The sequence below is a fragment of the Cyprinodon tularosa genome, unplaced genomic scaffold (genome assembly GCF_016077235.1).
Source record: "Cyprinodon tularosa strain WSP-4 unplaced genomic scaffold, ASM1607723v1 ctg421, whole genome shotgun sequence".
Classification (NCBI taxonomy): Eukaryota; Metazoa; Chordata; class Actinopteri; order Cyprinodontiformes; family Cyprinodontidae; genus Cyprinodon; species Cyprinodon tularosa.
Genome location: NW_024039143.1, coordinates 329,093 through 342,440, shown reverse-complemented (window position 1 = coordinate 342,440; position 13,348 = coordinate 329,093). Strand labels below are relative to the sequence as shown.

Genomic DNA, 13,348 nt, shown 5'->3' with positions numbered 1-13,348 from the left:
GTGAAGATGGTAGAAGGTCGTATCTAGACCCGCAGCTAGTTCCTGAATGCCCCTCTAGAGTTGTGGCGTGGAATAACAATAGCGCAGACCATGCTTCAATATTCGGCATAAATCAAAAATATCTGCGACAAGATCACTGCGAAACACTGCTACCTTTTTTTCTGCCGTTCTAAGCTGATCATTCGTGTCTGACTGTATTTGATACGGGCACCGCACAATGGCAGCCCACTGCTCCCCAAGGGGATGGGTTAAATGCAGAGAAGTAATTTCCCTCTGGGATTATTAGAGTATATATAAAAAAAATAAATAAAAAAAATACATAATTTACCGACAAACAATTGATCCCAGTCTATTGTTTGGATAGTGAAAGGTAAAAACATGATCAAAAAATACTTTGTCTGATGTTGTAAGTTGGTGAAAATGTTGTTGTGTCTAACGAAGGTAAAAAAAATCAGGTTTCCAAAGAAAATTTTTTTCGGAAAGATATTGAAGAGACATATTCAATATGGTCGATTCAACAATGGCTCAAATCAAATCAAGTTTTTGAACTTTAAATACATGTTATATTGTTGTTATGTTGTTTATGCTGTTTTATTTTTATTTAATTTTAGTTTTTTATGTACTAGGGAGCAAGTCTGTCCCTATTAAATATACTTTTAGATAAATATATGAACACATTTTCCCGAATTCATTAGAACGAATACTATCCACCTATCCAAACAGAGGTGTCAAAAGTAGTAATGTTTATTACTCCTGTATAAATCATTTTGTAGAAGTTAGAGGATCATCTTAAGCTTTTAATCCAGTAAAAGTTTAAAGGTACTGTAGGTGAGTTTGCTGTAAGTTATAGGACTGGTACTGTTCGGGTTTATCACTGCTCTCAACCGGGAGTGTCGGCCAGAACACTACTTAGGCCAGGATTTCAATCAGGACTAGATGTTAGGAGAAGGTGCAGCAGGTGGAGAATGAAGACATGAGCCAGGATCCTTTAATTGGTCTCTATTCCAAACTCAATTTCGGATTCCAATTGAACATAAATGAACATAAGGTGCTGCAGTATATCCAGGTAGGTGAGTGTGTAAGTGTGGTTTCTCATGCGTTATGCACACTTATTTGAAGAACACACATATTTCCAAGTCCTTTCCCTGTGTTAGCTCAGTGGCTCAACTGCCGAACTTTCCAACCGGCAGAAGCAACGGCACCGTGATGACGTAATCACTCACCTAACTACGGCATGCCTTAAGGGCCAAAATAACACTGAGCAGAAACTACAGAATTCAAACAGCAGTACCCAACATCGAAACTTAAACTACTTAAGTTTATATATGTATAGATCTGTATATGTATAGATAATGGGAAATGTTGTTTTAATGTCCACATAATTATATTTCATTTGTAATTTTTTATTTCATATTTTGTTGTTGGACCCCAGGAAGAATAGCTGTAGCTTGCTACAGCTAATGGGGATCTTAAATAAACTAAACTAAACTAAACTAAACTAAACTTAAGGGTCTTTTGTACAGGTACCATGTTTAAAGTATAAAAGTAAAAGTAATGCAGGAAAAAATGTTAAGGCCAGAAGCTTTACTGCTCTACCCAATTAAAGGAACATTTTTCTACAATTCTGGATGATAACTTCCTTAGACTTTATTTTTTTTTGTCACATTTAACTTTGCATCATCTTGAAAAACTATTTATTTTGGCATGTGAGCAACAAGTTGGGGCAGCACCGAGTCCAACCAGAACGGAATTAATTGTCTGATTATTTTGATGTTTTTTTTGTATTTCTTTTAAAATACCAACAGGCTATAATGAAAATTAGCTTAAATGAAACAACGAGTCTAGACGACGAGTCTATTTTTAAAACTCAAGGAGTAGAAAAGAGAGATAATTGCAATAAAAAGTAACTGATACCTCTGCTTTTAAATCGCCATAGAAACGTTGCCATGGATACCCTGTATATACAGGCATTCCGTCTTTATTTCAAAGATTTCAATTTTCCTTTTCTACATTTTCTGAACTCCTAAGGCACGCTTCAGAATCCATTTCTACATCTTTGGACTCTGCATTGCACCTTTGTCCAATTTTATTTGTTTATTTTCCTTCTTCTGAATGAATCTGCATAAACAGCACTCTATGTTCTTTGTATTCTATCTTCTTCTCTTATTTATAGTCAGGCTTGTTTAACTCATTGTCACCACAAACTATGCATGACGGGGTGGGGTTGATTTTTTCCCAGTAGACGAAAAGGAAAATAGGTCAGAACTGATAAAAAGATGGATGGAGTTAAGAGGACAATCCAAGAAAAATAAAAACCTGTTAGAGAGGGAAGAATCATCCAGCCTGACAGAAATTATAAAGTCAACAATAATTTAACAGCAAATTTAAGAATTTATTTTTGATGCAAACCAACCGTCACCTTGTTGGAGTTGTTTTAATCTCTCAGTCTAACCCTGCTAACATAATAAGTGCATAATTCTCCTTTTAAAAACTACTTAATGAAGGTAGTCAGTATATTTCCTCCCTAGCTTCATGTCTTCAGTTCTATGCTGCTGAACAGTCAGCTGTCTGTAAAAAAATAAATTTTAAAGCTTTTCTTTATCGGCTTTAGTTACACCATTAAGCGCTCATACATCCTCTAAGTTTTATCATCTTCATATTTTATTTTATCACAAAAACTGTCGCTAATGTCTGTCTTCCTCTGCAGCTCGTCTCCTTTGAACAGTTTGATGTAGCTGCAGTAAAAATAGTCGCAGCATGCGCTCTTAGCAGAGCAGAGTCTGGAGCCACAACTGGGACTTAAAACTCTAAACTCCTAAAAAAAGAAAAAGAAAAGAAAAGTTGTGGAAACTTAGAAGTAAAGCAACCAGCTGCAAAGCCTGTAAAGAATTATAGCCTTGTGTTCTATATTATACAAGAAGGTCACTGAAAAGGGAATTTTAAGTTTGTGGAAGTGTTACTGTGTGAGTCTATTCATGCATCTAAACCTAAAAACACCAGTGAAGAAGCTCAACAACTATAATTTAAATATCCATCCGAAGGTTAAGTGTATGCTACTAGCTAAAAAACAGGATGATTTCTGTTTGAATCGTGTTGTGCACAGCAGTTGTAATCAATTAGTCGTGGCATTTCAGCATAGATTTCCCAATCAGTTTCTGTTCCAATCCCTGAATTGAGTCTATATCATTTTACTGGACGGATTCCTGTAGAGCATGTTTAATTTTGCAAAAGACGGTCCAGAATTTAATCCAGAACTTTGTCCAGAGGTTTCAGAACTATTAATGTTTATTATTTAAGTAGAAATCCTACTATTGTACCGATACCAGTAGCGGACGGTAGCCTCGTGAGACCATCCTGATCTCGCGAGCTTTCAAGGTTTCACTCGCAGATCAGTCTGGAGACTCTCCGTTAAAGAAAATTTGGAGCAGTTCACCAAACGAACGTCCAATCAGCGTTGGCTTTGAGGCGGGTTGAGGTGTGACTCAACGAGAAGCGCGACAGTTCAGTCTAAAGAACATGGCGGCTTCAGCCGATGAAACTAGCGTTAGCGTGGCTATCGAGCAAGTTTTATCGGAATTACAGAGTATTTCTTCACTGAAAGAAGAGCAAAACACTGCTCTGGAGGCTTTTCTCAGAGGAAAAGATGTTTCTGCTCTTCTCCCGACTGGTTTCGGCAAGAGTTTGATCTTGTGGTTGTGTTTTTGTCGTCGCTCTATTAGTACGTCATATGCTTCGTTGATCTGATTGGTTTATTTGGCCCGTCTATCACCAACATAGGCCAATCAGCTAACCAGTATTTTCGCCCCTTCCCAAAATTACTTCAACGGAAGGTTTCCAGATGGATATGCGGAGCAAATCCATCTGGCGGAGTCAGGTTAATCGGGCGGGGCCCCACTCCAGCACTAGAATGGTGATATCGGTATAATGGAAATGCATTGACTACAGGTTAGTGATATTACTCTGTAAAGTAATATTTTTAAAGGCACTAAAATGAAGTTACTGATGGATTTGCACATATTTTAAACAAATTTTGTGCAAAGCATGGTTGCACATGAAATGCCATAGGTGACATTATTTTGTAGCCTGGTGAGACCATCCTAATCTCGCGAGTTTTCAAGGTTTCACTCGCTAATCAGTCTGGAGACTCTCCGTTAAAGAAAATTTGGAGCCGTTCACCAAACGAACGTCCAATCAGCGTTGGCTTTGAGGCGGGTTGAGGTGTGACGCAACGAGAAGCGCGACAGTTCAGTCTAAAGAACATGGCGGCTTCAGCCGATGAAACTAGCGTTAGCGTGGCTATCGAGCAAGTTTTATCGGAATTACAGAGTATTTCTTCACTGAAAGAAGAGCAAAACACTGCTCTGGAGGCTTTTCTCAGAGGAAAAGATGTTTCTGCTCTTCTCCCGACTGGTTTCGGCAAGAGTTTGATCTTGTGGTTGTGTTTTTGTCGTCGCTCTATTAGTACGTCATATGCTTCGTTGATCTGATTGGTTTATTTGGCCCGTCTATCACCAACATAGGCCAATCAGCTAACCAGTATTTTCGCCCCTTCCCAAAATTACTTCAACGGAAGGTTTCCAGATGGATATGCGGAGCAAATCCATCTGGCGGAGTCAGGTTAATCGGGCGGGGCCCCACTCCAGCACTAGAATGGTGATATCGGTATAATGGAAATGCATTGACTAAAGGTTAGTGATATTACTCTGTAAAGTAATATTTTTAAAGGCACTAAAATGAAGTTACTGATGGATTTGCACATATTTTAAACAAATTTTGTGCAAAGCATGGTTGCACATGAAATGCCATAGGTGACATTATTTTGTAGCCTGGTGAGACCATCCTAATCTCGCGAGTTTTCAAGGTTTCACTCGCTAATCAGTCTGGAGACTCTCCGTTAAAGAAAATTTGGAGCCGTTCACCAAACGAACGTCCAATCAGCGTTGGCTTTGAGGCGGGTTGAGGTGTGACGCAACGAGAAGCGCGACAGTTCAGTCTAAAGAACATGGCGGCTTCAGCCGATGAAACTAGCGTTAGCGTGGCTATCGAGCAAGTTTTATCGGAATTACAGAGTATTTCTTCACTGAAAGAAGAGCAAAACACTGCTCTGGAGGCTTTTCTCAGAGGAAAAGATGTTTTTGCTCTTCTCCCGACTGGTTTCGGCAAGAGTTTGATCTTGTGGTTGTGTTTTCGTCGTCGCTCTGTTAGTACGTCATATGCTTCGTTGATCTGATTGGTTTATTTGGCCCGTCTATCACCAACATAGGCCAATCAGCTAACCAGTATTTTCGCCCCTTCCCAAAATTACTTCAGTGGAAGGTTTCCAGATGGATGTGCGGAGCAAAACCATCTGGTGGAGTCAGGTTAATTATTTTTAACTTCACCAATATAAATATTATATAGCTACATTTAATGCGGAATTTCTTGGCCGCAACATTTTAGTTTAGTTTCTTTAAAAAAAGAGGTTATCATAGCACAGAGTTCTTATGTCAGTTACCTTTTTGCAAAACATTAGTGTTATGAATCAGAAATGATCAAATTTTTGTATATGTCAGCCCACTCTAAACAAGAGAATCGGTTTCTTGCAACTTCAGAAGGCAAATTTTAAGAGCTGCTTCACAGAAGGTATATGTGGCAACAGAATACGAAACAAAGCAAGATATTTTGAGCTCTCTGACCAAAAAGTCCTAAGAAGATGACTCACACACACTTTATTTTCTGTCAGGAGGGTGATGGATGACCTCGCTCATGCTCTCTCCCCAATCAAGACCAGTGATCCGTCTGATCAAATTAGCCTAAGGTGCTCCATCTGGACGTCCAGCCTCAGCTGTGTGGCTCTAGCCTGAAACCAATGTCCTTGCTGTTTGCAAGTGTGGTGTCTTTGGAGTCTAGGTCACCTGTCTTACAGTTGGACAGCCTCCTTGAGAAAGAGACAGCTGTTGCTGATACACAACACACACAGCAACACGCCGCCCAATGGTGACCAAATCTAATTCTACAATGCCACCCTTTATAAAAATCCAACACAAATGTTCAAAAGAAAACGTAAGCATAATTATAAAGAAGTTAGTACCTTTTTTTATACAATAATTAGCTATTTAGAAAAATATTTACATTCATACTTCAAGGTTTTTTTGAAACTGTATGAGTCGGTGTTTCAGCTCAGAACACACAGAAGCTCTTTAATGATGTATGAAACAGGCAGAGGAAAAACAAAAAAAGACTAAATAATGCAGGACCAGCAGGAAAGTCCTCTCAGGTAGAACATGAAATGCTACCTTAGGCGCCTCCTAGTGAATGTACACCAACCAAGTTCACCCTCACAACTAGTGCTCTAAATCTAATCTGACTCCTCATAGTCATGGACATTTGGGAAATTAATTCATACTCAAAAAAATGCACCAGTTTAGGTTCATCTACCAAATTTAAGTCCAACAAAGTTAAATATATGTTTTTGCATATTTAGTACATTTTTGGACAGAATACATAATCTTCTGTATGAATAGTTTGCTTCTCTCCTCATCTGTGCTGATAGAGTTGTATTTTTCTACACCAACATATTCAAGCGACTAAAGCTTACCCATCAAGCAAAAATTGAAAAAACAACACGATTTACGTCCAAACGATGTCTACATTTGGTTGAAAAGCGAAAGGTAAAAAGCTCTAATTTTGCGATTGTTGAAAAGACGTTGGAAACTGTGTTTAAAATGTCTACTATTGGACTAAAGTGGTACGAAATCAGACGAACCAAACAGACCAATTTAGACCAACTACTTCTGGTCTAAATCAAGACTATGACGGATCGACCAGATTTAGCCTAAAAGCCAATCTTCCTATGTTGTTATCAGAAAGGAAACTGATCGGCAAACTGAGAAACAGCTCATTAGTGGTCTAATTTTACTCATGGTGACTTCGGAGGACTATGAGGTTGACTTGCATCATTTAAACAAACTTTTTCTTGTAAACACAGTGAATGGGTACAAATAGGTAAGCTTTGGTCACGTGGTTGATTACGTTACTGTTGATCATCTGTCCATCATCGTATAAAGCCCGCCCTGACAATTTGATTGGATTGCCCGAGAGTGGGCGATCATACTCGCGCTACTATGGAGCAATGCCAGACCGAACTTCCCGACCTCAAACCTTGTGGGTGGGACTAAGTTCGGAATGAGACCCAGGCTACAAAAATAGCACAATAAAACACAAGCACTTTGTTTACGTTGCAGTAGTTACGCTAACGCAATCCGTTTTTGCCCAAAACATCCACAGACCTACTCAGTTTTTCATCATACTCTGGTTAGTGGCAGAGCCATATTTTTGATGACCAAGCCAGGATCCAATGCTCACTGTGATTTGGCACTGTATTCTCATTATGTGTTCGTATGAAATCGTACGAAAAGTTATGCACCGTAATTTCGTACGTTTTGGACGTTTTTTTCGTCGCATGCGCATCTGACGCACCATTCCAGCAACATAGAATTTTAAAAACAATTAGTGCTAACCCTGACCCTAACCCTAACATATAAAACAGCAAGCGACGTAGTTAGAGACATGAAGAAGTGATCATTATAGGGATGCACGATATTGGGATTTTGGCCGAAATCCGATATGCCGATATTTTAAAACTCATGTAGCCGATAACCGATATCGATATTAAAGCTGGACAAAAATAAGTAGTCATTGAAAATAGCAGTTTTGTTATCCATTTCTGACATTTTGAAAAATAATATACTCAAATATATTTTCATATGCTGATATCAAATTGATTTTTAAAAACGCGGTATCGATCTATTTTACTTTCAAAATCTCGTGAAATTTCATCGTTCTGTTACTAACTCTCGTGATATTTTGCAAATTCTTGTGAGTTTTTTTTAGTAAAATAGATCGATACCGCGTCAATATATCAACATATAAAAATATGGCAACATTTCGTGAATTTTCGGGGGATTTCGTAGCATAATGACATATAGCAATATTTCATTAGTAAAAGAGATTGATATGGTGTTTTTAATGGCAATATATCAGGATATGAAGATATTGTGATATTTTAATGGATCAATATTTTTTTCCCTCGTCTTTAGAAGTTTTTAAGTCTGTAAAAAAAAGAAGTTTTTGAAGAAGAAGAAGAAGTAGTATTTCTTAACTTTTTTTTTTACACTTTAGAAACTCAGAAGCTGATCAAATATCGGTGGGGTGGCCGATGTCAGATATTCAATTTTAAGGCCGATACCGATAGGGGGCCGATTATATCCTGCATCCCTAGATTATTGCACTGTTTTTCCCATCTTTACGTCCGTCCGCGGATCTGCTTTTTTTCTGTCTACCAGTGCTTGCGCACTGATCTGGTTTTTTGAGGTAAAATGTCCAAAACGTACGAAATAGTGTGCATAACTTTACGTACGATTTCATACGAACTGATAATGAGAATATGTCGGATTTGGCCCAAAACTGATAGCAGCCAGGAAATGCGCTAATGTCGTTGTACCAATGGGAAAATGAACAAGAACAACATCACCTTGAAGACTGAATTGCAGATGCTAAATTTTGTCTACTATTCAGTCCTAGAATTCAATCTTACAAAGTTATACAAGTGATTCAAATGGCCAATCACATGATCCATACATATTAAAAGGCTCATAAATCCCAACTCGACGGTTGGGTCTTTTGCTTGCATTTGACTTTAAACGTGCTTGGGAGGATGGACTTTCCTAGTGCTTTAAAACATCATTGCTCAAACTACAGACTGGTGTGAGCTAAAGAATTGACAAAGATTCCTGGATAGGTGAGGAAACCTCTCAGACAAACTGAGCAAAAACACAGTTGACTTTGTTTTAAACCTGTTTTGTGGTACAATAGATAGGATGTGTGGATAATAAAGCCCTTACACTTTTAAAAGCTCTAAAACTGAACCTTATTAATAAATTTTTTACCCACAAAAAAACAGGTAGACAGACGGCATTCAGACACCGATGCCGACAACCAACTTGCAGTTTGTGAGGGAAAAAATGATTAAATTTTTTTTTATCCAAAAGATAACCAAGGTTTGACTGAAAGGTCTTCCATTTCAAGTCATTCATTTCGCTAAAGAAAATATGAATAGGACACAAGAGAATCTATTTCTAAACATTTGGAAAACACGCATCCCAAGCTTTTATCCATTTCTTGGTTTATCAAAAACAAAGCAGGGTTGCAACATTTCTCTCTGATTCTAAAACAACAGAAACACATTTCCACGGGAATAGTAACGCAGTGCAGCGCCGCAGGGGCAGATGTGCTTTATCTTCTTTTTTAAACAGTTGCATCATCTAAAACTTTAAACAAGTAGGAGACCTAGTTCTGTTTGCCACATTTTACAGCTTAAAATGTACTTTTTTATGACGACAACCCCTCAAATAAAATATAAAAAGCCTCTTTTCACAAATCTGTCCAGATTAAATAATATTTTTTGTGTAAAATACAACAAACATGGAGTCAGTCAAAGAATGAATAACCCAATAGGTGGCTGGTAAACTTCATGTTAATCTAGAATAAGGTCTGTGGGAAATCTAATCCAGGATAGATGCTCCGTATCTCTCTGAGGCTGTTCTGTGACCCACTTCTTTAATCCACAAAGGGGAGGTGAGGACACAGGCTCTCCTGTCTGTCATTCCTCTCATGCACGAGCTTCCTACCTGCTCCAGTTTCCAGTGGAACTCTGCAGGTCTGAAGGTGTCCACCTGAGTGAAGTCCCTCCTCAGCAGAAAGACCAGTCGGCAATTATGGACATACAGCGAGTAGTGATGTCGATTCATCTCTGCAGGAGTAAGACAGATGAGTAGGCACCAGGGAGTAAATCACCACAACTGTCAGGTAAAGTCATTGTGACATCTGGCTTCCTGAATCCACAGGAAACTGGGACAATGGTGCTTTCTATGAATACGGGAAGCTGTCAGACGAATACCCTGCTTTCACTGGAATTAATTAAAAAACAGATGCTGCTTACTTTAATAGAATAAAGGTAATACGCATTAATATATTTCATTAAATGAGGATTCTTTAAGATTTACTTTGCTCTGTTATCAGCTTAGACAGAAACTATTGCAGATTTTTATTAAGGGTAAACTTTGATTGAACAAGGTCATTCTGAAGTGGAGCAGCCCAACCAGTCCTGGCTGGACGGAGATAAAGATTAGGGTGATGATAAGGAGGTCTTTACTCCGTAAAGGAATAGTACACCCAAAACATGATTAGCCTTCATTTTCTACTCACCCCCATGCTGAACAACACTCTGGAGTACTTTTTTGATATCTCAAATGCATCTGGAGATCTGGGAGGCTTCTTGCTGTCTACTGACAATCAAATAATGGAGGTCTATGGCGCCCGAGGCAGAAAGGTCCATAAAAGTCCACAAAAAACGTGTCAATATTCCTCCATACTGCTCGTCCAATGTATTCCAAGTGTCCTGAGTGGGTAGCGTCCAGAATTTACTCGAAACGAAGTCATTTAGAATGTTTTTAGAGCATAAACAGTAGTGTATAGGATTTCCTAAAAGCGCGTTCACGAGTCTACGGAAACCGCGGCAGACCAAACCAGACGAAAGTGCGCATTCAGCTCGGCAAAGAACTCATGCTCTTCCTCAACACTGAAGTCCTCAGACATTTTTCTTTCGTTGTTTCTTTCTTTGCACAGGTAAACAGCACATTTCTTCTTCTACGCTTGCATTATCGGCAGAGCAGACGCTGAATGCGCACTTTCATCTGGTTTGGTCTGCCGCGGTTTCCGTAGCGTTGTGAACGCTCCAGAGTGTTGTTCAGCATGGGGGTGAGTAGAAAATGAAGGCTAATCATGTTTTGGGTGTACTATTCCTTTAAACTCATGATGTCCATCCTAATCACATTTCATCAAATTAATTTAGGGAAAATGCTGGTAAGCATTTGGAAGAAGGATTTTATTGGTATTACTTTATTATCAATTTCTGGATTTTCAGATTTAGTTTTAGATTTTGCATTCTTTTCAAATTCATTTCTACAGATCAGAATCTCTTAACTTTATTCCAAACTCTTCCTCTTCACCTATAAAGATATTCTTGTTTTTTCCCAGCAGACCAACAGAAGTAAATGTTTCCACGCCAGAGGAAAGCCCAGCCCTAAGAGAATAATCTAAAAAAAATTTTTTTTTAAATGCTAATTTTAAAAAATCAATCTGGAAATAATAATCCAATAAATCCAATACAATGCTTGAAAAACTAAATGTAATCTGCATAAAGTTAGAATAGAAAAAAATAATTCGGAAAAAAAAAAACAACAAAAAACAGACAAAACAGCAAATTTACCCTCAAAACTTTTTGAATATTTATTTATTTTTTAATCAGAGTTTTATTTCTGGATTAAATTTTCATCGAATTTGAATTTACAAAACATGATCTCTGTTTGCAAAAATAATGGAACAAAATCCACTCCATACTGGATATCCCTAATGGACAGATAAATGTAAGGAGAGCCGGAGGTGTCAGTTCATGCACAGGAAAATGCAAATAGTTTTTTTTTGTGTTGATTCTTTTCATCCTTTTGCTACAAGCGATTATAAAGGAGCCATTTATTGACAGGAGACTTGCAGGTTCATGGTGAGTGGCTGAGTTGTTAAAGCTCAATAGGAATGTGATTGTGTCCAGCTCCTATTCTCTAAACTCTCGTCTGGTTTAACAAAAAAATACTTAAAGGATGGAAGAAAATGTGCTTTTTCAGAAACAGCTTAAAACTTTGCAATAAATTGCTAATTGATCAGCTTTTATTTTGAAAGGTAAAGAGGTCAACTCTGGCTGATGAAAGTCGACAAAAGAAAATCCTCACTGAAACTTAAACCAAAGCCAAGTGGGCTGAGGTTTGATGAATGTCTCATGAAAATGGCCCCTGACTCTGGATCCCTGTGCAGATCTGTGTCACAGACGAGTAAGCTAGATGGGTACAATCAAATCATTTTTCATTGTGGTCTGCCCAGGGGGATTTGGCAGCAAGAGACTTCAGGAATGACAAATGACTCACCGGTTTTGTCCGAGTTACAGAGCAGCGTCTCCTTCTCGGCTCGGAGCCCGGGGCTGGGGCCGTGCTTCATCCACGTGGCGATGGTGAACTGGTCGGTCAGATTCTGGGGAACCACCCAGTCGGGGATTTTAGCCGCCTGACGCCCATCAAACCTGAAGATCAGGTCGCTGTCACGCCCGCTGTCCGACACCAGGGAGGCCGTCCAGTTGGTGGCGCCGCCGGGGGCCGGAAGGAGGTCCGTGCTGCCCGACGAGGCCCCTGCAGGTCAGGGAATAAATAAGACGTGTCACTAAAAGTCCTGGGAGATGTGTAGTGCATAAAGCGTTAACCTTGGGTGTGATTATTTATGAATGAGGCAGATGATAGGGCGTCATATGTAATCAATAGAGCAAGACGAATAAAGGATGCAAGTATTGATTTGCAGCAAAGGAAACCAGCTTTAAAAAAACAGATGTGAGTCGTTCATAAAACCGCGTCTCTGTTGGAAGGAGAATGGAAGAGAGGAGAGACGATGCAGCAGGCAGCTGCTGAAGATGACAGCGGTGCGATACGAATCGTTTACAGATGACACTTTTGTTATATGAGCCCCACAAGTCCTGACAAAAAACACCAATCATTGCAGCACAGCATTGAGTCATTTCATTCCTTCTCCCTCTGCAAACAGCTCCATCATTCCTTTTACACAATAACCTCAGTATCTCCAGCTGCGGGTGCTTCTTCTTTTCCAGCTGTCACCTTGGCAAACAATATTTGCTCGTCTTGAGCCTTGACATGTTTGATGTGCTCTTAAGTGATCTATCTTTACTTTTTTACGATGTGGCAGGGAAAAATGCCATTCCGTCCGGTTGAATGGTTTTTCTGGACTTTCGGAGGAACAATACGGAGTGAATTTTGTTCCATTATTGTTGCAAAGAAAGAACTGATTTTGTAAGTTGAAATTTGAAAAATAATGCAATCAAGAAAGAAAACTTGGAAAGACATTTTAACTAAAAAAAATATTTTGAGAGAAAGTGCTTTCTCAGAACTTTTTTATCTTTCAATATTTTGTTCAACTGAACCCATCTGAAGTATCCGATTCAGTTTCAAATAATTTCAATTCAGTTTATTTCTATAGCGCCATTTCAAAACATGTCACGGCAAGGCACTTTATTGTTCACCAAATCATACAGTTAAAAAGTTTTCTATCCAAGGAAAACCAGCTGATTGCATCGACTCATTGACTCTTCAGCAATCCCTCACACTAAGCATGCTTGTAGCGACAGTGGAGAGGAAAAACTCCCTTTGAACAGGAAGAAACCTCCAGCAGAACCAGGCTCAGTGTGAGCGGCCAT

General features: G+C 38.9%; 1 protein-coding gene across 1 annotated transcript in view; it reads right to left on the bottom strand.

The window, feature by feature from the left end:
* Window positions 1–13,348, bottom strand: part of LOC119792566 (calsyntenin-2-like) — a 366,929-nt gene that overhangs the window by 114,514 nt on the left and 239,067 nt on the right. The window contains exons 7-8 of the mRNA XM_038299271.1: window positions 12,018–12,275; window positions 9,669–9,790 (exon numbers count right to left, since the gene is read on the bottom strand). Coding sequence (XP_038155199.1) covers window positions 9,669–9,790; window positions 12,018–12,275 — 380 coding nt within the window. The remainder of the gene's footprint in view (window positions 1–9,668; window positions 9,791–12,017; window positions 12,276–13,348) is intronic.